The sequence below is a fragment of the Bactrocera oleae genome, chromosome 2, assembly GCF_042242935.1.
Source record: "Bactrocera oleae isolate idBacOlea1 chromosome 2, idBacOlea1, whole genome shotgun sequence".
Taxonomy (NCBI): domain Eukaryota; kingdom Metazoa; phylum Arthropoda; class Insecta; order Diptera; family Tephritidae; genus Bactrocera; species Bactrocera oleae.
In genome coordinates this window covers 876,995-904,682 of record NC_091536.1, presented here as the reverse complement: position 1 = coordinate 904,682, position 27,688 = coordinate 876,995, and the positions used below count along the sequence as shown (strand labels likewise).

General features: G+C 32.5%; 3 protein-coding genes across 5 annotated transcripts; 1 reads left to right on the top strand and 2 right to left on the bottom strand.

Annotated features, from left to right (window-relative positions):
* The first annotated feature begins 25 nt into the window (after positions 1-25).
* On the top strand, positions 26-5,204 carry LOC106622021 (probable cytochrome P450 313a4). The gene is made up of 8 exons (XM_014241068.3): positions 26-233; positions 2,511-2,708; positions 2,786-2,971; positions 3,834-3,906; positions 3,979-4,105; positions 4,229-4,372; positions 4,445-4,871; positions 4,932-5,204. Exons 1-8 carry the CDS (start codon positions 80-82, stop codon positions 5,093-5,095), a joined length of 1,473 nt encoding a protein of 490 aa, XP_014096543.2. The 5' UTR covers positions 26-79; the 3' UTR covers positions 5,096-5,204.
* A 3,191-nt stretch (positions 5,205-8,395) lies between these two features.
* On the bottom strand, positions 8,396-10,963 carry Gnmt (Glycine N-methyltransferase). Its single transcript, XM_014241840.3, has 4 exons — positions 10,695-10,963; positions 10,488-10,615; positions 10,161-10,417; positions 8,396-8,806 (listed from the first exon to the last, which is right to left on the bottom strand). Exons 1-4 carry the CDS (start codon positions 10,907-10,909, stop codon positions 8,543-8,545), a joined length of 864 nt encoding a protein of 287 aa, XP_014097315.2. The 5' UTR covers positions 10,910-10,963; the 3' UTR covers positions 8,396-8,542.
* A 2,278-nt stretch (positions 10,964-13,241) lies between these two features.
* Positions 13,242-26,734, bottom strand: LOC106622506 (uncharacterized). Of its 3 annotated transcripts, none has more exons than XM_070106190.1 (9): positions 26,268-26,734; positions 24,165-24,538; positions 17,931-18,291; positions 17,641-17,870; positions 16,985-17,571; positions 16,721-16,922; positions 15,450-15,687; positions 15,058-15,338; positions 13,242-15,003 (listed from the first exon to the last, which is right to left on the bottom strand). In XM_070106190.1, the coding sequence occupies exons 2-9, from the start codon at positions 24,350-24,352 to the stop codon at positions 14,043-14,045; spliced, it is 3,048 nt and encodes a 1,015-aa protein (XP_069962291.1). In that variant the 5' UTR covers positions 24,353-24,538; positions 26,268-26,734; the 3' UTR covers positions 13,242-14,042. The 3 variants fall into 3 exon arrangements, with proteins under 3 accessions (XP_069962291.1, XP_069962285.1, XP_036229558.2); XM_070106184.1 differs by having other exon boundaries at positions 15,450-15,705; positions 26,268-26,728; XM_036373665.2 differs by having other exon boundaries at positions 15,450-15,705; positions 16,721-16,913; positions 26,268-26,685.
* Positions 26,735-27,688: the final 954 nt, after the last annotated feature.

The window sequence follows — 27,688 nt, the reverse complement described above, 5'->3', positions numbered from 1 at the left end:
TTCGTTTAGTCTTCATTAAGCTAGTCAAAAGCTCACACATAATATATCTGCGTAGTTTTGCTATAGTGAAGCTCTTAAAATGTTCCTACTGAATATTATCTTCAGTTCTTTTATAATTTCGATTTTATTGATCCTATGGTCTCGTAGGAAATATTATAAACTGATATTTGAATTGCCTGGCCGGATTGGATATCCCCTATTGGGAAACGCTTTACAAATTAAACGAAGAGATGGTAAATGTCATTCAATTATATCTAAATTTATTAAAAGAAAATTGAATTCCTTATCTATCTATAATAATTAATATACTTATCTTAGTAGATGTCAAAATCAACACAAAATGGTGAAATACAAATATCAGAAAATTAACTCGGCTGAGATGAAAGCAGCGATACACTTTCTTGGCTTTTTGTGAATAAAGTGTATCCGATACTTATCTGTAATTTTGATATATGGTGCCAAAAATATCAAGAAAAGCTCAAAATTTCATCTGAATTTCATTTCACAAATGAATTAGTTTTCGAAAATTGAAATGTGCCACGGCCGAAGTAATACTATTTCTAAATTCTCAGAATTCATATTTATACGTTATTCCTACTACAAGTATACTATAGTTTATTGCCGAAAATGTGTGAAATCGGTCAACGAATTACCTTAGCTCACATATAATGATTTTCGTAATTTTAGCAAACTTTATGCCATATATGTTGGTCAGTGTGAGAGTTATCTTCATAAAATGGCGTGAAATATGTTTTTTTGTCAAAATGTGTGATATTTTAATTTAAATTAAATTGTTTTTGCGCTGAATATGAATGAGTTCGGTCAAGGAAGAATAAAGCCAAAACCAGAAACAGATTTTGATTTTTCACGAGGATGACTTATAAATTTTAATTTTTTTTGGTAAATTGTTTTCTACAACTTTCTGTAGATTTTGTTCACATTTTGTTCAAATTCTTCAATAAAATTTGAATACTATTAACATTGTTAATAAATTGTATTTTCTATTGGTTAAATTTCGACCACTGGCGACCCTAGTCGTTATAATTACATTATAATTTATCTTTTAAATTTTTTAAAATAAAATAGGAACACAAAATAATACAAAACTTTTTTAATAAAGTGTGAGACATGGTATGTTAGATAGATATGTCCATAGAAATAAATTGAGGTTTGCACCGCGACTTAAGGTCTATTGTACCCCTCTGTGACAATGAATCACATAGGCCCAGCACGCTGATAAATTTCAGTATCCTGCTGGGTGCCATTGAGACGATGTGATTCCCATTTGGATATATGGCTCCAAGGGCCTTATACCAGCATCCACCGAATGCTGTGCAGTTTAGAATCAGATGCTCGAATCCATGTCGCAAAACCGGCAGTTTGCGCAGGAGGTTAGGGTACGATGATAGATACGAGCCATCCTAAACTTCCTCACACCGCATATCCACAGGCAATGTACATTGCTAACCATTTACCAAATTGCCATTGAGTATGGAAATGTTCTTCTGTGGTCATTTGCTATCATGAAATAATCATTCTCGAAATGGCGTTGGGTAATCTCTTGGTGATCTCTTGAACCGTTTAAAAATTTTATGAGCGCGACAAAAATTTATCTGGAGCATGAAAAAGGTAGATTTATACTGTTTTATATAAAAGTATTTGTTGGAAAAATAAGATTTTATAATTTAAGACTTAAATAATTGTTGCATAACGTTTATTTACCAATTTAATAATTAAATATGAGCAATGATATTTACATATGTACAAAACATAAAACACGGGATATTGCCATTTCATCTTTGCAATTTTTTTTTAGGGGTAATTATTTACCCGCGATAAGGCATGCCGGTCGTAAGAGGCGACTAAAAGCCAAATGTACTATGACTGTTATTTTATTTTTCCCAGAACTATCAGCATAGTAAATGATGTCAGAAATAGTGCTATAATACTCAGCTTGAACTGATATTATAGACTTTAAATGAGATTCCAAATAAAAAGACATTTGAAGTTCAAGCGACAAATGTCACCAGTCATTGAGTAAGGCGGAGCTCAACTGGCAGTAGCTTCGGCTACACAGTCTTACCGGAGACTCAACTCTGGTACCACGGGGACCAGAATACCCTTGGACTTCGGTTCAATCTGCTCATTGGGTTCGACCCTTTGGGGAGTATCGTGGTGGCTGTGGTTTAAACCTAAATGCTGGAAGAACTGAATTTTCAGTTCGAAAAAAGAAGTTGCACCTACCAAGATGGTCAGTGTGCCCCTACACACTGGCCACTGGTAACCATATTAATACTTGCAAAAAGCTCGTATTATTTGGGGCGCTTATCAACATATTGTTTTGATACGCTGTGCTTTGGAGCACCGTGAGGTAAGGCCGTCAACGGCGGGTACTCACGTTAAACACACTACCACATTCATACTAATTCATTGCAAGCAAAATCTTTCAAAGTCAGTCATTGAGTATGTACAGAATAGTAGTAATTAGTTCCCATGAAATTTTCTTTCAGAAATATTAAATTCAATGAAAGAAGCAGAGGCAGAATATGGCGGTCTATTCTTATCTTGGATCGGTCCATTTCCCATAGCTGTCGTGAGCGAGCCTCAGATAGCTAAGGACATATTAACTTCGCCAAATTGTGTCAACAAAAGTTTTGTGTACAAGGGAGTCCAGGATGCAACGGGACCAGGGTTGTTCACGATAGACGGTAATATTACAAATTATTTGCAATATATTGACTCGGCTGATTTGAATTCCAATTATTTTATAATCACATAATGTCAGACCCTGAATGGAGTTACCACAGGAAGTTATTGAATCCGGCTTTTGGGCATAAAATATTGATTAATTTTATACCAATCTTTAATAAAGAGGTTGATGACTTAATGGAAGTTTTTAAAACGTTAACAGATATTGATGGAGTGGATTTGGTACCAATACTGCAAAAATTTACATTAAAAATCGCTACCCGTAAGTATTTATATATTTATGTAAGTATTTCCCAAACAAAGCCATAATATTGCATCGACCGAAAAGAGTAAGGTGAAATATACTATAATATATTTCTCATATTTTCTTAAAAAAACGATAGTAATTTCAGTAAATATTGCATATATTCGGCCTATGTAAAAAAGCGTAAAAAATTGATAACATTCTTACAGCTATTTAACAAAGCAACAAAAAATTCCCGTTAAGATAAACCATATTTTCTATGATGTTCATAAAGAGCTTTAAATTAGATAAATTAATTTTTAGAATATTTTAAAATATACGATACGATAAGTTCAAGTAGTAGTTGTTAGATTTTATTTGGCCTATTTTTAAATACCACATTAATCAAAAATGGAAAACATTAAAAGAGCTCAATTTGCAGAAGTCAACTCATGATAGTGTCAATGAGCTTTTAAGATTTCTCGTTTATGCTAAATTTTTGCTTGAATTTTACATACAAAAATTAGAAAACATGAAACAAAATTACTATATTTATAATGTTAGTTTAATCGCAGTAAAATGAGAGAAAAATGTTGAAAACATATGTTATATTTCAGTAAAACTCCTTTTATTAGCATTTCTTGATATAATCTGTATCGTTCATTATTTACCGTATTTGAAGACCATCAAGTATCCCACTTTTCAATCTTTCCTTACTAAGCTTCGAAATTTTTTTATAAATGTAAATTCAACGTGCTTTGCTCTTTAATTAGTTAAATTTAATTTTGTTTAATTTTATAATCAATCATATATTGAATAATCAGGAGCCTGAACTAAACAAAAAACTAAAATTTTTAGTAGGGCTGTGTAATTACTAAATAAAATCTAAAATTTTTTTTAGAAACTACTATGGGTCAAAATTTAAAAGACCATGGCTCAGCTGTTGATGAGTCGTTGTTGCAATCTTTTCCATTGTAAGTAAGAACAATGTATCAACATATAGGAGTATGTACCTATATTGCTTTGTTATTTGTATCATTTTTAAGCATTCAAGAGACTATTACCGAAATGGGTACATTGTCGTGGTTAAGCATGAAAGCGTTGGTGTGGGTTTTAGGAGATTATGAGCAATATAAAAGGTCCAAAACGGTTATTCGCAAATTCATAGGCAAAGTAAGTCCATCGACTCGAACGAGTACTTATCTATATATGTATGTAATACACAACATAAGTACATGCGTTCAATTTACAAATATATCCATATGTATGTATATTAAGCGATGTGCTCTAATTTAGCTAATTACGGAACGCACGGAAACTTTACCGGACCAGTCGAAGCTAGATGGCAATATTTTTATAAATCGAGCTATCGAATTACTTCAACAGGGAAGATTTTCGTGTAAAAATGTTGAAGATGAATCAATCGTCATAGTTTTCGGGGTATGGTTGACACGCAGGTTTTTTATGTATGTATTTTGAATATTTTAGGAAATATTGTTTATTAATCTACAGGCGTTTGAAACGACAGCGACCACTTTAAAGCACATTTTAATTATGTTGGCAATGCACCCGCAATGTCAGGAGCGAGTCTTGGAAGAAGTCTCTTCATTGTGGCCTGAAAGCGGGTCATTTGAAATAAATTATTCGGACATCCAACAACTTTCCTATGTTAGCATGGTGATTGACGAAACGATGCGTGTAATGGCTACTGTTCCAGTAGTGGGAAGACAGTTAATTGCAGACACCAAACTAAGCAACGGCGTCGTTCTGCCAAAGGGGATTCAAGTTCTAGTTGATATATTTAATATGCAACGCAGGGAAGACATTTGGGGACCAGAAGCTCACCTCTTTAACCCTGAGAATTTCTTGCCGTCAAATATAGATAGCAAACATACCTATTCGTATATACCCTTTACGAAAGGTATACGGAATTGTATTGGTAAGAACTTCAGTGATTTCATTATTAATTGATGGATGTGATTATAATTTTTCATTTTAGGGTCTAAATATGCATTGCTGTCACTAAAAATTGCCGTGTCTAAACTTGTAAGAAATTTCCGATTCACTACCGACTTTCAGTACAATAATTTAGATTTTGTCGAAAACATAACAATTAAACTTAAGCAATCGCCACTGATCAGAATTCATAAGAGAAAAGTGTAATTCGCTTAAGTAATCTAAATAAGCACAAGTATAAATGTACTCTTTAATAATGGAGTTAGTATATTTATCATAATGTAATTTATGGTTTCACTTTACATATAATAAAATATTTGAGTCAAAACAAAACCGAAAAAAAGTTCTCTGGAATTAAATTTCTATGAACACAAATTTGACCTGCTACTTTCATATTAATATTTTTTATGTACCTATTTAAGATACTTTAAGAATAGTATACGTAATAAGGTACAAAAAATTGAGCGATCGCAATGCTATATGAAACTCCCTAAATTTCATGTTCATTTCGTCGCGTTGTTGTTTTTGTAGCCAATGTTCTTGAGTATACTTGAGTAATGCCAAACATTGATAGAATCCGTCTGGACACGCTCCTACTCCTAATATACCCCGCAATAGATTGGATTTCGTTCAACCAAACCGTTTATGTCGGTCAATATATGTGATGTTTTAATGAAATTTTATTTTTTCTTAAACATAATATGGTTTTGCGTTGGTTACGAATGAAATCCGTCTAAACCTTGGCCTAAAGCTTATATCTCTATTATACAGGTGATCTTCTTTTAACGCAGTATTTTATTGCACGGTTTAAACGATAGTAAATACTATAACAAACGTTAACTCTGCTTAGATCAAAGCTATGTTAACCTTCACAGGTACATTTCTTATATCAACGTTGTTTGAAACTACCTTCAAGTCGAAGTCCTTAATAAGAAAATAAGATCTTTTATGAAGATTTTTATCTTGATTTTGATTGGTCATTTTTGGTGGGAGCTATATATTATAGTGGTCCGATCAGAACAATAAATTCGGAGATTAAAGCCCTGGACAAAGATCTATGATAATTATCGTAAAGGTATCATGTCAAATAAAAAGGATTATGTGCTTTTATGAAACTACGATAAAAGTGAAACTTTTCTTTTACATTATAGACATTTAACTAAAAATCGCTTAATCAATCTTGGAAAATAGGAATGATAATGGGAAATGATAAAAGTAGACTAGGTCTCTAACTAATATTTTTATTGAACTCTGTGTCTTAGAGTACGGCATACATAATACTTAACAATTATTTAGATGATATACACAGGTAATGTAGTAAAGGGACAGTTCCCTACAGTCTCATACTTCGTCACCGAAAGTGCCGGAAATAAACTCTCTGAGCTCTAAAGTATTTACAGTGTCCAGTTCGTCAGGTTCGCAAAAACTGCCTTTATCTAAACTCTCACAGTCCGAAACTACCTTCACTGTCGGCAGTAACAAATTTTTATCGAGAACTGCCCCTTTAGATAACCTAAACCTATTTTGGTAGCGGTGCAAGAAGTTCCTACCTCAGGCATACAAATCGGTTAGTTCGAAATCGGACACATCAAGAAGGTGCATCTATTTTCTCCACCTAAAAAGCAAAAATAAATAACAAATATGTTACTATGTAAAAAAAAAATATTAAAATAAATAAAAAAATATGTTATATATTTAAATAAATATAGAAGTAATCAATTATTTGTAAAAAAAAAATAAATAAAAAATAAATTTCAACTGGAGGCAATTAAGAGACGTTCCCACTGTATGTCTGTTAATTTCTGCTGAAAAGTTATAAAAACAAATCTACATAGTTACAATATATAATATCAATTAATATTTGACCATTAAAATTAAAAATGAAGAAATATGGTCAAAAATTAATTATTGAATCACACATAGAAGCATTTCATTAAAATTAGCATAGGTAATAAATTATCGTAAACTTTGAGGCCTGAGCAATAAATTTTTGTTAAATTCCACGGTAACGAAGTCGCCAAACAAACGATCGCATAGATTTGTTATATGCTTTTTTATAGTCACAATAGGTGACTTATAAGTATTTGTCTCACTATAAACTTACTTTTTTACTATTTTCAACATTTCGTTTTTAATTCAAATCGAATATTTCAAATTTTTACTTGAACAGGTTTACATAATTCGTAATAAACCCGGAATAGGGGGATCGAAATATACATATCCACATCCACATCCACACTTCCATACTGTATTACAAATGTGAATGTAAGTGTGTTTGTTACGCTTTCACGCCGAAACCACGTAACCGATTATATTTTTTAGTTTTTTGTTTTTAAAATAATTTTAAAATTTTAAAATTGAATTTTTCGGAATTCAGAATTATTTCGGAAAATATGAATTTAGGTAGTTTCAAAATGTAAAAGAACAAAAATGCACAAAAAGCGTAAAATAATAAAGTTGGGGTTTTCTAGATACCACCACCAACAAAAAGATGATCATCACGGCATAGTATTCGTATATGTATTCAATAATTTGTTTTTGTAAATAATTTTTGATACATATTTACACCTGGGCATTCTACTGATTGCCACGCAAGCTCATTAATTAATATAATATCTTCTGCCTGAGTGAATATATCAATATAATGGTTCCTTATCTTAATTTTAAAGGAAAGTTCCTGGGATTAAATACATATACCTTGCCTTTCAGCTTTGCAACATAAGTAAACAATTTCAAACAATCTTCTTTCCAAACTGCACACACTGCTTTCGTATAGCGCGAGCATTTCACTTCAAAGCTTAACTACTGACTTAATAACAAACATACATAACAACAACATATGTATTTCTCCCGGCAATCAAGCATTTTCATACATACGAGTATTTGGTTGGGTTTCGGCGCCTTGAACCTCAAAATAGTCAAAATGTTGAATGTACGAGCTTAAACGTTCGTAGGGAGTGGGACATTTGTAAAAAAAATATGGCGCCTCTCTAATTTGGTTTTATGCGCATATCTTACAAATTGTCAATATAATATCAACCAAACTTGGTGGAAACATTTCTCTAGTCATTCATCACACTGAAAAAAGGGTGAAATCGATAATAACTAAGCCCACCTCCCGCACAGTGGTTATGCAGAGTATACTATACTACTAAACCAAAAGCAAAATGTGAGAAGAAATTTAAAGATGGGACGGTAGAGTTCACATATGAATCGGTACATATAAATGTATCTTCTCCCAATACTAATATGATGAATATAGTGATCTGAGTTAGTTAAGCAGATATAGGTATAGATATCTCTTACATAAAGCAAGGCTTGGTATAAAGCGGGACTTAATAAGATCCAGATATTATTGTAATAAATTTAAAATTTTGTCGAATAACGAATTTAGAATTAATTTCCAACATTTTGTGGTATAATCTTTAGTTTTACCAGCATTGAAAATATTGTTTGGTTACACTCGTGCTTAGCCCTTTCATTTTTTTGTATAGAAATATTTTCGCCTTTGTTTCTAAAAAAATATTTTATTTTTTTAAGACTCTAATGTACGATATAAAAGTAAAAGATAAAATTATTAAATAAGGTAGTAATAGATACACATGGTGATGCAAAGTTATATAATTTAAATGCGTTTACGAAATTTTAACTCGTTCACTGTTTCTCAATAAGATGTATATAAAAGGCGGGTTTCTTCTCAACTTGTATTTCTTTGAAATCTCCATATAATTTATGTTTTGATTTCTCGCCAAAAATATCTTTCAGTATTTTAGTAAAACTCTGGAGGGCGTGTGGGTAATACGAAAGACGAAATTCACTGCTCAAATTATTTCCTTCAATCTGGTAGTCCATGGTTACCATTGCAGGTTTTCCACAATACAAAAGTACCGAGGTTTTAATGTCTGCAGTGTGACTAGTCTGAAATAATTTTAAACAATTATTAAATAAATGATTAATCGAAATACAGGAATATATACAGAAATTAAATGAATAACAACCCTTAAACCCCACATTAACGTACGGTACAATTTATCTCCCAGTTAATAACGAATAATTAAAGCAATAACAAAATTAAAACAAAGCCACTAAAATTAAATACTTATCTCAGGTCATTTCTTATTGTCAATTCGAGATTAAAAAATTTATAAAATTGTTTGTTTGCATTGCTGTTATCTCTATTAACATTTTCTTCGATGGCAACTCCGACAATAAAAATACAAGATATTTGAAATAAATTTGAAAACAACATTCCCCTTACATATTTCTTAGCAAATATTATAATGAGCACACTGTTTGTGTTATCAGCTATAATTAAGCCAGAGTTCACATTATTAGTTAGCGATGTGATATACATATGTATAAATTAATAAATAGATTAGAAAGTACTCGATCGTGTAAATAATACAAATTCGCGATGTAATTTGATTTTGTAAGATTCTGCGAATCCACATATCTTTCCGCAAAATAGAAATACTACGAAAATTACAATAGTTTAATTTATTGAAGAGAATGACAATTAAATAGCTGAATTTTGTATTCGACACCACTTCATTGAGAAAACTCATACACATAAGCTTTTGTATATTATTCACGAACAAATATTTAGACAGGAATGTTTAGGACTAAGCCGAGCCGAGCGCATTTTCCCTTTTACGCATTATGCGAATTTACGCCCGGCTAGGCTTTCAGCGTCTACCAACAATGCTGTTTCTCAAGAGCCCAAATTAAAATTTTCTTTCATATAATGATTATTTGTTACTCCAAAATAATTTTATTACATCTCGTATATCAAAATGACGAAATAAATTGTTATCCGTATGTGAGTTTATCAGTGCATTCAAGTCCTAATATGAAAAAGTCTTACAATTTACACCAAGGCTTTAAAATTTTCGAAAACTTGAGTTTGTCTAATCCCGTAACTCAGTGGAAACATAGTTTGTCATTTCATACTGCAGTTTATAATAACTACACCCACTTCATATGAAGCGATTATGTTCGATAACTGTCTACAGAATAAAACAAGGAATTTTAAGTTTAAACACAACGATGATACAATAGAACTACAGCTTGAACTGTTCAAAAATTGAACGATCGGCCGTTCACTTTGAGGAAAAATTATCACTATCTATTTGCTTGAATATATCATTCTCATAACACATATGTGCGTACATATTAATTACTTTTTACTATGACTACGTACATCTAAATACTTATGTAAGTATACATGTGTATGTATATGCATTATTTAAATATTTATTTCGGAAGTACTCACATTGTAATATATACTTTTCGCTGGTGTGTCTCCCGTTTCTAAAATATTGTCGTAGTTTCTGTGGTCAATTAATAGTATTCCACCCGGCTTAAGACACTTTTGAAAATTTTTAATAGCTTGTTTATGGTCGAGCTGTTCTCCACTATCGTCCATAAGATGAGCAAACGAATTTCCCAAGCAAATGACAGCGTCAAATCCCTCGCCAACGATTGGTTTAATATCGTCGTACAAGGTCAGCCAATTAGATTCCTCAATTACTGTAGGAAAATTAGATAAAATAGTTAAAATTTTATTTTTCTAGCTTATTTGTGGATTGAGGCGACTTACCCCAACTATCGAAAGCTGGCTCCTTACGTCGGTTCCAGCGCTCTTTCAGTGCATATTTCAACATTTTGTCGGAGGCATCCACTGAAACCACCTCGTAGCCTTCCTCCAGCAACATAATCGAGTCAACACTGGATATTGGTAAGGGCAATAGTTTTATAAGTAATTTTTTGTATTTACGTAAATATGTACTTATGCAGGTGAACTTACCCCGTTCCACACGCCACATCGAGGATACGCTTGCAACCTTTTGATCGAAGTAATTCAATTAAGAAATTCTTATAATTTTCTGTACGTGAATTCTTGTCCCCAATAAATATTTCCCAAACTTTAGCAGCTTTGCCGTCGGCGTATTGATCTCGTACACCTTCCGCAGATATGCCCGCAGAACGGGCAACAAAAACACTATCAGCAGAGGTAGGCATCTTGTTAGTTGAATCTTAGGAATTGAACTGAATTTAAATTCGGTAAATCATTGAAAGTCCTATAGAACACAATCTGTTAATGTATATATGTGTACACCCAGCAATACGTACGTTAAAGAGCAATAAGAAACAATAACCTACGTCATTTCCTCTTAGTGATAATTAGTTATAAATACTCGTATATACATTCATATGTACAATATATATTATAAAATCATTGTATATTTGGTTATTTTTTATGTCACATTTTTTCCCTTCACAAAACCAACTGTAAGTTTATTAGTTGAGTTTCTAGCTTTCTCAATGGTCACATATCTCCATCGATCCTTCTGAATATCGAAAATAGGAATACTTATTACTGCGCTGTTTTATTGGTTGGACAATAAGGTTTAACCGGCTTCTATTCTCAGCATCAATCCACAACAATATTTCTTTTAAATAATTAATATTGATTCGCTTTAGTTCAGACATTATCATCTCAACTCTCTTCTGCATTTCGTTACTGCCAAAATATTGGTTAATGTTCTTCACAATTCAATTCTTTGCTGGGCTAATTGCCAATAAAAGTTTATGTGAATCACAACGCACGGAAATATTAAAATATATGTATACATATAGTTTCCGTTATCAATTAGAACTATTAAATACGTGTGTAATAATATTTATTAATACGTGATCATCTATTATCTTCAATTTGTTATGAGCCTTGACCCTCACTAAGTGAAAAACGTGTAGAATACCCTTTTACAGAAGAAAGTGTACAGTATTGGTGCAACAAAAATACCTCTATTTTTCGTATAATTTTTGTAATACAATAAGTATTGGAAAATTTATAGATTATAATGCCAATTAAAAATACCAGCAGTATTTTGTGTTATGTTCACGCCAGTCTTTAAAATACTTAAAATATTATTATGTTTGTATAATAATGTACTTTTAGCAACTGGGTGGGTACCCCGGTGATCAGGGTATTATTATGTTAATTTTTTAGAAAACATTTTTTCTTTAAATATTGATAGTCAGTGACAATTTAAAGAAAAAAAAATAACAACGTAGAATAAAAATAAAAAATAAAAAAAATTAACTCACAAATATCTTTCTTTTAAGTTAAAAAAGACGATTTGAGAGCTTAAAATGAAATATTGAATTTTTTTAAGCTATTCACACAAATACACCGCGGTGGGTACACGGTTACTAACATAAGGGTTACTATGTAAGTATAACACCCCCATCATAAGAGAGAATGAATATTTCTAATATATTTGAAATTGCAACCTTCTAAAATGCAGCTGCTCAGTTCTATCTGTTTATCTTAAATGCGTTTTCCACAAAACTCAAAGACAACTCATCCGATCTCTTTAACTTTTTTCTGCTTATTATGTACACATACTATGTTATGTTTTTCTGAACAATGCTCTTTCAGGCTTTCTATTATATGGTACTATCTATTTTTTTACTCTGCCATGTTATTAAACTTCATTTATTTTGCTTTGAAACTAACCTGATGGACAAACCATATGATTATTAAAAAACAGAAAAATATTCACTCAGTTTTACAAATTCATATACATATTTAGTACATAAGTAAGTATATGATAAAAACTCAATAGCAAGGACGAAATTTACTATATTAAGTTTATGAGAGGTAGGGGTCGATTTCACTCATGTTTGGCGACAAACTGTATTATATTCAAGGAAATAATCCCACATGTATTCATTAAGATTATGCATATACCATATAAACAGGCGAACTTCGTGAAGTCACGAATGTCCGCACTTTGCCCTTTACGATGCTGATGATCGGCCTGCTAACTTTTCGCTAAGCCGTGTGTTGCTTGCACGCGCATTCGCAACATGTTACTTTAGGATGGCGTGTGTTGCTAGAAGTTGCGTAGTTTTCCCCGTTGCAGACCAATACTTGTTGCGTTGTTTACGTCTCGCGGTTTTACCGCTATGTATGAGTCAAGACATAGTAAGCTTGTTTTTCCTTCTTCTTGTATACTTGCTATGTTGTATTTGTTTAACAGGGTGCTTCTTTTTGCGTTTGTGGGACCTAAATTCCGTATGGATATTCTCACAATATTAAAAATGTTTTTTTTTTTAATTTTTTATGTATTTATGACAGCTTTTTCATATAAGCCGAATCACTGTGATGATCACCGGTCCGCTGGGATGTTCAGAACTCTTAAGTGTTGATCAAAAATACCGTTAAATATTGGTGGTAATAAAAACTAATTTCTTGTATTCGTTGCTTACAAGTTATTTCTGATATTTTCATATCTCCGAATTGCACAAACTATATCTTGCAAATGAATCAAAGCCATAAAACCCATTTATTCAAAAACTACATTTATTTCGAATTTATTGCACAGAAACAGCGAAGCAAAATAAATGTTTTGTCGATATACCACGTGTACCGGTATGAAATTTTTTGTGAAAAAAAAGACTAATTTTAAATGGGAAAGTGGTAGTCTTCCACGTTCTTCATTTCTTACATCCAAATCATTATATCTGAACCGTTGAAACCATCTTTTGCATGTTGCTTCTGATAGAGCCAACCAAACAGGTAAAAAATTAAAGTTCGTTCACAACAAATGTTCCCTGCAAACACATTTGTATGTTAACGCTCACTTCATACCAGTACACCTGGTATGTAGGAATGCTTAGGCATGTATTCCATAGTGTATGTATATACATATGTATATGTACACATACCACTATATAAAATTATAATCTAAAATATCTAAAATAATATTCTTATCTCACATTAATTAACTTAAAGTTGTATAACACTTTTATAATTATAAATCATATAAATTGAATACCTTTTTTAATAATTGTCTTAAATGTGCTTAGTTATTAATTATTTATTAGAATTTAGCGTTCTATAATAATATATAGTATGCTCTTATACTTATTATATAGGGTATAACACTTTAAACACATCTTTTTATGTGACAATGTTAAGGAGCAAATTCTTTGAACGCCGCGCAATAGTTCCCTCTTAGACGAGTCGAGCGAAATTCAAACAAATAGACTATTTTAAATTTTTAATAGATATTCATACATATGTATGAGTAAAAATGTATATGAAAATTAATAGAAGTTTATTTCATTACTTCGTAACTTCGACTTATGGCAAATACCCTAGAGTGTCTTCCAAAGAGACATTCACAGCTCGCATGGACTGATAATTACATTGCAAACTGCCACGTTTTTCAAACTCTGTAAGCAAAGTCTGTCCTTGGTTGCGGATACTCTTCACCGATTCTGATTTTGAGTTCTTTTCCATTGCTCTCAATTTCCCTAATAAATCTTCAGCGCTATGAGATTTTTGGGACGAACTCGATGATAAAACACCGGTACTGTGATGTTTGTGCCGTCGATCAATACTAGAGGAATCGCGCTTCTTTACGGACTGAGCAAACCTCTTTGCTTCTTCGCTGAGGGCACTTCTTACGGATAAGTTAGTCTTAGATTTTATCGAAGATGGTGGACAAATGCTTTTAATATCAGTTGTTTGACTAAGCTTCATATCGGCGAAAATAGCAGCTGCTTCTACACTTTTTTTAACACTTAAAGCTTCATGTGGTTGCACCGACTTTCCATGACTACTTATCGTAAAAAGCTCGTAGTCCAAAGCTAACTTCTCTGCGGCAGTTTGAATTTTAGTTTTACCTTTGTGCGGAAAAGGAGGACTTGTGTCATCACGAACGCTGGGATCACGCTGACTGCGTTGGCAATAACATTTGCTAGTACTGACACAACTATCTGTATCACACCACGTGGTATCCGAATGTGTGTTTGCAAAATCACACCCAGGAAAAGCACTCTCTTCTTCCACCATGGAACAGTAGCATTTTTCATCTGACTTGCAAGATATCAAGGAATCCCGATTAATATTACCACCGGACAGGTTATTTGTACTTCGTCTGCTATTGCTAGTCGTATTCTTTGACATAATATTGTTTCGTTCCCTTTTGTGACGTAATCTGCTGACGACATGATCCGTTTGTAGACTGCAGTAACATCGGTCCGCTGATGTGCACGTACATGATTCTGAATCATAGCTGCACTCGGAACAAGAGACGTAGCTGCAATTGCAATCATTGTAAACTGATAAGTAACTTCTAGGACCTGCTACGTACCCGCTGCTGCTGTTTCTATTTAGTCCACGAAGGGTGTTGTCTTTGCGCACGACCGATACGTCCGAACCACTGGTTGCCACTCGTGTCCGCTGATTGTCATTTGAGCGCCCTAATACGGATGGTTGAACTGCATGTGTTCTACTGTTGCTAAGCTTTTGGACTTCCTCTTTCTTATTGCGGGGTAGTTTTGACATAGGTTTGCCGCGACAGGATCTAAATTGGCCTAAGTGGAGAACTTTTTTTAAGCTCTTAGTTCCAAACATAAACGTTTTGGACTTTTTCTAAAATGAATAAGCATAAATGATATTTACATATGTATCTGTAACCAAATGTAAACTAATGTGCGGATATATTCAATGTTTCTTTCATATCTTAAAGTACTTTGTAATCACCTGTGTTACTGGAGCGTTACTTCGATGCTTCAACTTTTTTTTCCTTTGTCGTCGCATAATATTCTTCGATCGCTGAAAGAGCTCATCCTTCGTGAGGGTTACCGCCAACTTCATAAGGAATTCCTTGTATATTGGCCTAAGATCGTTGAATGACATTCCATCGGCGTCAATTATGGCATAAAGTATTTCGTCCAATGAATGAAGGTTTTCATGCAAGCGGAACTCATTAAACAGTTCGCTGAAACCAAGTGGTGAACTAGAAATAAAATTCAAACAATTCGAATACTAAGGGAGTTGATCACGAATTCTACACCACAAATGCGGAGAATGGTAGACATTAGATTAAAAAAATGCTACACCGGGGTTGGTCCTAAATTGAGAGATGCAAGTCTGTATGTTATATACATACATATGTAATATTCTTTTTCATTGGCTAATTTTATTCAGTGGTAAATTGAAGTGTTGGATTCTAGTTGCTGTGCACATGCTTTAATAAGATTGAAAACACCTCCACGAATCAGTAATGAACGAAGCCGTTTCGATAGACCATAAATGAATGTACAATAAATGTCCATACAATGAGCATATGCGTAAGAATTGTCATAGTCTAAAGGAAAAAATTAGCTAGACAGTTTAGAGGTTATACAATGGAATGAAAGTAAATAAATATTAACCTGCAAAGCCAATTGTGGACTTATAAAGCATTTGTTTGAATTCCGAAATGGTGGATCCAATAAGCGGTGATCCCACCTTCTGCATCAATTACCAAGAGCATTATGTTTTTTATATATTGATCAAGTATGACACATTGTAAAACCTTCAAGAAGAAGAACAACTTATCTTTATGTGTACTATAAATCAGCAACTTTCATAGAATAGGATTCTCTAATTAGGTTCTCTAAACACATGCTATGGATAAAACATATCTGGAAAATTATCTTCTGGACATCCACGTTACTGCTGACAGTCGAACTCAAAGCTGTCAATTATTTGACACGATTAAACCACTTGGAAAGACAACGCTACCTTCAGAGTATATGTTCGAAGGAAAGAGTTTAAGAACCTAATATGGATTTTTCGAGTTAAATTTGAAATAGCGTAAGTGAGAATGAGTTGAACGAATTTTATAATGTCATTGCCATAATTTTACGAAAGATAGAAATAATTTATTTACTTATGTGGACCACGACGAAATCATATACGCGAAAGGTTTAAGTTGATATTCTAGAAAGCGGTGTAATCACTTAAGTAGAAAATTAAATCTCACTTACCCACCACCTCCGCCTAGTTTACCAGAATGTTTACGCGCAGCTCTTGATTTATACCGTGTAAGTCCTCCCGTGTTAAGGAAGCTACCGGATCGAGGTATTGCTACGCGTGTTAGTATATCCCCATTATTATCGTTACGTAGGCCAGGGTTAGAGTTACCCGCCAATGAGTCCGCAACCGATAAGAAGCCGCCACCTAAAATTTCTGAATAGTAAGCACTCTCTATCGTCTTTATAAGTCGAAAAATTTGTTGCGGATATTATTACCTCCACAACCATCACAAAATGTATCTTTGAGAGCAATGGCAGCTTGATTACTAATATTACGCACAGAGTTATTAGAGTGCAAACCGTTAGGAATAGGAGGGGCACGTTTACTTTTATGAGATTTTCGTCTTCGTTCTTCAGTTGTAGTTTCCGCCTCGTTGATAACATTATTGCTAGAAGTAAGAAAGCTATTGGAAACACGCTTTTTCCGCCCAGATCGAGGAGGTGTTGCAATTTCTGCGCCCAAGCTTTCACTAGAACTAAGCAGAGAACTTTTCCGACCATTAGAAAGAGCATGGGATTGTGATAAGTAATTGGATCCCGTTCGAGCCGAACTACTAGCAATACTTATACAACTAACGCCGTTTTGATTACGTGGTGTACGTCGTTTGCTGTTTCGATGTGAGCTAGAATTCACGTGGGCCATTAAGCTCTGGTACAATGTGGCAGCAATAACAATTGCATCTTCAGTACTTTTACAAATAAATGCATGGCATTTTAGAACCTTTGGCAAACCGGGGGTCCGCATTACGACTGCAAAAATTGGAGCATGTCCATTATTTGGCACGTGATTTTTTTCATTACCGCTGTAAAATAAATAATATTTCTTTTTAATGAAGCCGAATGACGCTGAATTAATTTTTTTATTCTCTTACTCTAATGGACGAAATAAGGACGTTTTGTCAATATTGTCGGGGTCTGTAATCAACGGTAGAAAAGCAGCACCACCATCACTGTCTGAGACAACGAATTTTACTGCGGACCAAACAGCTATATTGTGAAATGGAGTAATATTCTCCTCACCTTGAGTGTTGGTGATATAATTTGCATTAATTTTAACTCGCAACCCAGTTGTACAGATTTCCAGAAAACCAGAGCATTTTTGCTAAATGATTTGAATAAAATAAATTCTCGAGCAGTCATTTTCAAACTATGTAATAAATACCTTAGCATTCAACTCCTTTAAATAAAGCTCACGAAGAGGTGGTTGAAGCCCTTGAAGGCTAGTTACTTTATCTTTTAGCGGCAAGGAGCCCAAGTATATAACTGTAAAGCTGCTGGTGGCATCTTTAGCCACATCAGTGAAAAGTTGCTCGATTTGTTCCTGAACACTATTACTCATACGTTGCACATCTTTTTTAGTGGAAGTTGCAAGCTTTTTAGTCGTTTCGGTAGACTCCTGCAGCAAACTTGTAATGGTTCGAGCACTCTGCCCTGTGCTTGCCAATTCACTACGACCATACATTATTATGGAACGAGTTCGATGTGATCCTCTCGTGTCATCAAGTTGGTTGCTGCGTAGAGATCTGCAGAAAGTGGTATAAAAGGAAATTAATATTGAAAACATGACAAAGATTATTGAAACAAAAATAATGTATTTGAATGGAAGTCTACAGAATTAATAGTCATTTAATCAAAGACTGTGGATAAATAATAAGATTTACGGTGTTTCGTTTAAGTACAAATGTATGGTAAACAAGTAAGGAAGGTCTATGTTCGAATTTAACCGAATTACTATCGCGTCAGGGTCTCACTTACTTTCATTATTACAGTTTGCGTCGTGTCGGAAACGTAATTTTGTACTTTTGTGACTTCATAATGGTGTTAAGTACATGAATTATTTTAAGAAATATGTATTTTTTATTATTATTTATACTTTTAAATTATTACTAATACAATAACTCATAATAAAGTAAAAATTAATTAACAAAAAATAAAAAATAATAGTTCAATAAAAGGGAATATATTTCAAATGGAATACCCCTATATTTCAAATGGAATATCCCTGTTTTGCATACTTATCATATTCTCTTCAATATTCGCCGGTTGGGCAGTTAAGAGAGCTGTATGTGTACAGATTCACCGCTGTTATAAAAGCGAGAAATGTTTTCAACATAACCATTATATGGGAGTGGGTGTGGTTATTATCTGATTTTACCCATTTTCACACCATATGAAAAAGTGCTAAAAATACTTCATTACAGCAAATTTAGTTGAATTAGTTTCAGCGATTTGGAAGATATGTGCATTGAACCATTTAGGGGGCGAGGCTACGACCACTTTAAAAAATTTCAGCAAATAGGTGTCTTTTATTACCATGAACCCCTCTACCAAATTACAGTTCGGTATCTTAATTTAGTGCTTAGTTATAGCACTTTATAGGTTTTATTTTAATGGCGTTTTGTGAACGTGGCAGTCATCCGATTACGCCCATCTGCAATATCGACCTCTCTTGGGTGTCAAGGAACATAGGTATCAAGTTTCATAAAGATCTCTCAATTTATACTCAAATTACAAACATACATACATACAAACACACAGGTGAAGCTAATAAAAGCGTTATAAAATAGTTTACCTATTTATAAATAAATGTATTCGAGAGCGGAGGTGAGTGTTCGTTTACATTGCGCTCTTATAAGAGAGGTCGAAACAGCTGATTTGGTGAATGGTTTTGCGTCGGTGACTGTTTTAGCATAAGACACACCGTTCTACGATTATTTTACCGTTTGTTGACACCAAAATGTACAAATATGGTTGTTGTAAGTATGTACAGACATGTGTAAGAATGTATTCTGTATTTTCATTAATCGAACGAATCTGTTTTGCATACTAATGACCTTAGCTGCGGATACTGCGTGTGAGAGTCAACTGATTGGGCGAATGTGTGAAGCTTGGATTAATAATTTGGGTTAAATTCAGCGGTTTCCACACAATACATCATATGAATTCACCAAATACTAGATTTGTAGAGATTCGTATGCACATATGTTTGAGTGAGCTTTTACGAATAACGGTTACATATTTCAGCCTATTGTTTATTTTCTTTGGAACGGTTTTACGAATAAAGCAAATGCCAGACAATAAAATATTGAAAATTTTTTCGTATTGAAACGATTGAAGTAAATTAAATTCATACAAGTAAATAAGTATGTTCATATTTGTGTATATACTTTTCGAAAAAACATTATTAAATATTACAAATTCATTCAAATATACACTCAGGAATTAAAGTTCAAATATGGCATTTAAACTAAACTACTTTAGGTTGGAAGCTCGGGACGTGCTTGGAGAAATACACAGATACATACATACATACTTATGTCATAGGCACATTTTTTCTATTAAATCCCTTAAATACGAGAACAAATGCAAAGAATTAAAGTCGAAATATGGCTTTATTCTTCGATATAATCTCCATCTACAGTAATACATAAGGTTGTCACGTTATTCCAACATTTCGGTACCGGTTCGATAGTATGAAGCTTCGAAGCCTTCAAAATACGAATTTTCCAAAATTGAATATTTTTCCACCGGGCCACTTTTAGAGTTTTGAAATTCACCATTTTCTGTAGTATTCGTTGTTATTTAACAGAAATAAGAATTAAGATCAACGTTCTCTGGCAGAATACGTATGTATTTACCAAAATTAAGCGAAAAATTAATTACTTTGAACAAAAAATACAAATACCACTTCACATATGTGAGATTATTTTTTGTCATATAAACGATTTGTATGATATATATGGCATGATAAAATGCGAAAGATTATGCAAAAAAATATATATTTTACTTTTTTAATCATTTTCAATTTCAATTGTTACAAAATTAATAATTTATGTATGTTACCAATTTTGACATGAGTTATTGTACAAGACAATACAAGAAATATATATTATATATATATTAATTACAATATTACATTATATTTATGTACACTATTTAATTACAAAAAGGCTGTTTCCTGTCGAAACTACCATATGTATACTTTAGTTTAGTATTTGGCACGTTCGGCAAAGACGAACGGACTATCTATTTTTGTTATGTAATATGAAAATATGTTTGCATAGAATAATAGAAATATTTTCAAAAACTGTGAATAAGGATAAGATTAAGATACTCAAAAATATTTATTTTAAATTTTAATAACATTTGGTGAAAAAAAAATTTACTTTTTTATATTTGCATAAGATATTAAGATGCTTTCGGATTTATTTCTTTTAGCAAAGTATTTAGATCGAATATGATTTTATTTAAAACAAGAATTTTAATTAATTTATGAATGCTTTATAGTATAATAAATAGAAAGTACTATGAAATAAAAAATTATAGGTTTTTAATACTTCCCGAAAGATTAGGAAATTCCTGTCACTAATTTGGCGTTAAAAATATTTGTGGCAGGTATTAAATACATTTTGTGGATTAGGGAACTCCCAACTTAATTATTTCTTTGAATCTATTAAGCGGGTATTATGCATATTGTTCTACCACAATAATTCCTTCTAAGCAAAATGTGAGACCAACATACAAATGAACTATGCAACACGCTCTAAGCGTCGCGTAGCCGAACCACACTAGCATTTGTGAACATTTTATGAAAGTAAATGATAGAAAACTCGACTCTAGTTGCTGCACTTTTTTCACTCATGTGAACGCACAGAGTGACAATAAAAGGGAATTTGCCGATAATGAGCGACAAAAGAGTTCCCATGTGAACACAGTATAAATCGCCGGGAGCCAACAGGTAGGTATTAGTATTCATTGGAATATTGTGGTGCAATTCCTCTCTTTTTCGTTCAGAAATTAAATAATTGTAACAGTTGTAAAAACTGTTATTGTTTGTGTTTTTCTGTCTTTACGAAGTCATAACGCCTACACATATGTATGTACATAGATACATATGTCTGTTCACTTCAAACAGACATGCATACATACTTATGTATGTATACATTCATAACAACGCCGCTCACATTTAGTTAGATGGGCTTTTCAATTCATAACTGTATAGAGAAATCTATTAAAGTTACATTGACTGAAGTACATACGTATGTATGTGTGTGTGTATGAACATTCAATAGAAAACCCATACAGCCAAATGCAACCAACATATCATACTCATACATAAGTACATATGTATGTATGCCATATAGGTATTCCAAACCCGCGAAATTTGACATTTTTAATTCACGTTTGTTTGGAACATACTTAGCTCGTAACTAGTATTGCAGATTATTAATTTGAATTTTGACTGTATTCGTCTTGTATCTACCATATTACTTCTTTGATTGTTTGTAAAAATTAACACAACACATTAAGTAAATAACTCTGTGTAAAAGTTTTTACTCAAACAAAGACTTGCCTTGGTAGGTGATTTACGCTCCCAATTTTAAATGACAGTAGAGTTGAGCATCTCTTTACCTCTGTCAATAACGGTAGCGGAATATTTTTATATATTTGATAGAGATCAGAGTGACCCAAAGTAAAAACGACAACATACCTCCTTGTCACATGAACAAGAAAGGAAGAACTAATACCATGTTCCGACCGACACCTAATCACATGCTTTTGGCTGTTGAGTAGATTATCTCATTAATCTACTGGATTTAGCAAGATTCCGCCATACAAAAATTAAAATAATCTAGCTAATCTACTCGTAATCTTCCTGTGCGACTCTGATTTAGCGCCAACTGTTTGCCAGTAGGGAAGTTTATCACATTATCATAGCTGATTTAGCCACTACAAAGAGAAAAAATTTAACAACCAAAAAAACCACGCTTACTTTCCATATAGCAAAATTAAATTCCTTATGATTCTTTCACTTTCCAATACACAAATGAAGCACCAATGAATATCCATAAAATAAACTATAAAACTTTGCAACTAATGCCTTTCCTTAGGCATGCCATTTCGAGTCTAAAAACTGTAAAAATCGCATACCAAATATATGATCAATGTGTGAGATATATAATCGAATTTAGGAGATAATCCTTTCCTGATTAAAGTATGTGTGTATGTCAAAAATGGGTTGAATTGGGTCAATATTTCTTTAAGCGCCCCATATACCTAATAGAAATATTTCCGAACTCCCGACTGACTTTATACCCCATATATCGGCCAATATGTGAGATATATTATCTACAATAAATTGAGTGAACGTGCTTTTCTCCTAACGATACCTCTTTGAGCCTAAAATGGAAAAAATCGGGCAAAAACTTAGCCTTAGCCTTAGCCCCCCATATTCAAAACTACTAAAAGCTCGATAAATCTATAAACAAATACAATGCTCAATATATCGGTCAGTGCACGAGTTGTATATTTATAAAATTAATTAATTGAAAGAATTTCTCCGTATTTGATGCTTGCAAGTTGGAAGAGTATTAAATGTTCAGTTACACCCGAACTCATCTCTTCCTTATTTATTTAATATAAATTTTAACAACACCTGAAGGCATTTCACCGACTTTGATCCTTACAAGAGTAAAAAATTGTTAGCCCTTCCTTACTTATTTTAAACAATTTTTGAATTTTTAAATTTGAGCTAAAAAAATGAATGCTGAAAAATACTTTTTTCACATAACCGCAAAATTTATGTGAAAACCCAAAAACTATTTGGGTCTTTTATTTTTATATTGTACAAAATTTTTTTTTCACGAAATTTGGTGGAAACGTACCTTTCTATCTACAAGGTGCGTTCCAAAGTAAACAGAACTTAAAAAAAAAAAGACAGAACAAATGGTTTTATCGGCAAAATCAATTAATTTTATTCAAAATATACTCCTTCTGCTTTAATACAGTTTTTTGACTTCTCCAGGCGCGATTTTTTGGGTTTCGGCTCATTTCTCATTTGAAAACGTTGAAACCACTCGTGCACTCTGCTACGGGATAGGCAATCATCGCCATAAACTTGTTTTATCAATTGAAACGTTTCGGTAAAAGTTTTACCAATTTTAAAACAAAATTTAATGTTGGCTCTTTGTTCGAAGCTCATTTTCGCACCGATGACAAAAACATACTGACACTTAAACGCAATAACTTATCTTTTTTATTTATTTTTTCTCCTTATATTAACCTATTATCAAAAGAACCCCTAATTTTCGACCAAAAAGTCTCAAAATATCAAATTTGTTTAAAAAGTCAGTTGGCTTTATGTTCTTAAAAGTCTGTACTTTCAGATGGTGACTAGTTGAATAATCTTATTTTATGTAAAACTATTTTTTAATTCATTCAACTTACATCTTAAATATAACTTAAGTTTTTCGAGGATTTACTGCTACTACTTTGATAATAACAGTAGGTGTTTTAAATTTAGGAACTATTTAAGTATATGAATATTATTGTACATACTATGTTCAGGTGTAGGTATATACCAGATGATATTTACAACCATTAAACATACACATACCTGGTGTCATCGAACATCAGATCAATTTTTAATTTGTAAACAGAATTTTTGCTGACACTCGAGGCTGTTTCCAAGTGATCGGCGTCCAAAAGCCGGAAACCGGAAGAATTGCTGCTTAGCGGCTTTCGAGTATGCACGGTATTAATTTTCGAAATGGGCACAGTGTCCACCATACTGCAAGTTACCATCGTTGGTAGTATCGACAAGAGAAGATTGTTGCACTCTATGCTGTGTTAATTTGTGTTTATTAACTGAAATACTAGCCTTGCAGCTATGTATTTGCACTCAACCTGTTGTGCATTTCTCTAGTTTTTGTTTGTGCTCTGTATCGATTTATGTTGTTTGCCGTTGTTTACTGCGGATTTTTTATAGTACTATTTATATGTAAGAAATTATTTTATTCATGTGTCTACAGAGCGCGTGTCCATGTGCTTTTTACATTTATGTATGTATGTATATGCTTATATTTGGGTGTATACTATATATACATACTTATACATATTTACATACATAGTGGAGTGGAGTTAAGTTCAAGCCTGTAATTTATTTGCATTTTATAAGTGCCTGTATTTCTTCATACATACAAGTATGTACCTCTCTAACTCTTGCCTGCTTATGATTTGAAAGTGTTATTAAAATTGTTGATGTTGTTGACCAACCAGGGTCCGATCTTTTTAATTCGACAACATTTTGAACCACCTTAAACGCGAGTTTATAAAACCTAAAAATTATAGCAATGTTTTAAAAAACTATTCCATAAAATTTTGATGAAAATTTTAGGAATTTTCTTCAACGTTTGATAATGATCCTAAATATTATAAAAACTAAACATTTTTCATATATGTGTGTTCTTGAAATGCATTTGTTAAAGGCAGTAGTGATCAAAATATACATTTATTTAAACAGATAATTATTAAAATATATGACTTTAAAGTTATAATAAGTAAACTTCCTATTGCCATATGTGAACTCTTATTTTAGAACACAAACTTCAAGTATAACTGTTCCGATAAACATCAAATTTATTAGTCAAAATAATTTACTTTTGCTTAAAAAATACGCTACACAATCGAAGATCAAAATCTTTATAAAGTAAAAAGAAATGAAGAAACAATTTCTACATGTAATAAATAACAATAAAACACTATAATAATTTCTAAAAATAACCATTCAAAATTTTTCAATTAGTCAACCTAGAAAATATTCAAATGTAGCTGTGGAATAATCTATTGCTGGCGTCTCGAACTAGCTTATGTAAGTTAAGATATTGATAGATACTGAAAAATCTATTCTAGAGATTATCAATTAAGACTGTCAGAAAATGAAACATTTAATGATTGCTGATTAAAACAAATAGAAAATTGGAAAATGAAATATACCAAAGACAAATTAAAATTTAATTTTTAATTTTTACAATCGATATGCATTATTTTCAATTAATTCTCATAAAAAACTATTTATAAGTTGTGTAACAAATATAATTAAAACTATTTAATCATATAGTTGAAATATGTTAAATTTCTGCATTTAATACTCGTATGTGTTGGTAAACATATTTAGAGATACTTTCACTACGAAAAATTAGCAAAATACAAATATACATAACTATGCTCATTTGCAGTTACATATACATACACATAATGTGCATTTGTGCGTAACTTTGTTCGCCTAAAAATACACATGATTAATATTTTTTCAAAGAACAAAAAAGTAGCTCGAATTTTTATATTGATATACGGAGGCGTCACATAAACAAAACTCTAGACCACCAGAATGGTAGAACTGTTAACAAAAAATCGAACTTATTAAAAAAATATAAATATCATTATAATTATTGATTCACTTTTGCATTGATCCAACTATTTATGATATTCGGAGTATCAATTTTAACTTAATTAACTCTAAATTATTTTAAAAAAAATTCAAATTTTTTGTTAAGTAATTTCAATTGAAAACGTAACAATTTTGGTGAAACCCTGTATCATGTATATTATTACCACCTATGTATGGATATGTATATGTATGCACGTAGCTAATTAAAGTGTGGATTTGCACTTATAGGCATGTAAGCGCGTTGACTTAGTCAAGTGGTTTTTAACATACAAAGGTCATTATCAGCTATGACTCGGCGAACCTTACATGAACGTAAACTTTTGGTGCTTACAGTTGACACACACTGTAAATGTAAATATTTTTCTTAAAACACTGACAACTTTTCATTTAATCACTTTTTTAACTTTTCAGTTTTGTTACCACGTATTATCTCATTTTTTTATTACAAACAATTTTATATGCTTCAGCTTAAAACTATTCAAATGCAGATATGTATTCACAGACACCAAGTACAAAAACGAAAACCATTAAAGTGTATTATTTTTCTAACGCACGAAACTCTATCGACACTGATTCCGACGTAGTGATGCGTTGTTGTGCATTGCTCCACTGCGAATGCGCACACGATACCTGGCCGATGAGTACCACAAGTTGAAAACACCAAGTCAAGACGCAGGCACACTCAGCCAGCCCGTAAAGATGCCGAAGCACCAAGCATGTCAGCAAGCAGTATATGTACATATGTTTCTAAGTGTGTGCATACCAATGTAAAATAGTATACATACATACATACATAATATCTACATAATATACTTAAGTGGATGTTTTAGCGCGTCTGAGTGGCAGCTAGGTGAATGGCTGAGTGTTGCGCAAAAAGCGAAATGGGTGGTGGTCATCAGAGTTTAGAGAACGGAGAAACAAATAACAACGGTAATACTCAAACCGATATTTGTTTTTTTGGTATGGACAGTGATCAATAATAGCACTCTTAACTTTAAATTCAAAGAAATGAGTCAAAGCACATAATCGCATTGGAAAAAAGTTTGGTAACTCTTAAGGGGAGAACAGACTTACTGGTTTTTTAAAATAAACTTTCTTTCTTTTTGAAGTTTTAGTTATTTTGGAATTTTGTATTCATGTCTACATACGAGTTTATGGAAGCGACTAAGGTTATTGTAAAAATTTGTGCCCAGACTGCCGACAATTAATAAACCATATTTAATAAATTAAATAAATTATACATTTTTATAAAGATCTCAAGTAAAAGGTATGTGAACTTGAGGCGGTCTTCCAAACACAGTTTAATCGAAAAATAATGTAAATTGTATGCATTGCGTTAAATGGTTGAAGTGTAACTATTACTTTTTGAATCTCTAGTAAAGTTTTTTTATTCCTCAAAGACATACATATATGCATGTTTATGTTTTCGAGCTATGCCTGTTTACGATGTCATGAATTCTCTACATACTTGTATGTACATACTTAATCGTGCGCTCACTCCTTATGAGAGCCATTTGTCAAGATTCTTTACTCAATCCAAAGAATCGGAAATTGGAATAGACTTTACAGGTTTATTTCAATAATATCGACAACAGCATCGGTGAATGTCATGATGTTATGGTTCTAGCCACGCATTACCACCACGCTGGACATAGGTGCGTTAGCTGTTACGACGTTTAATTCGATGTCCT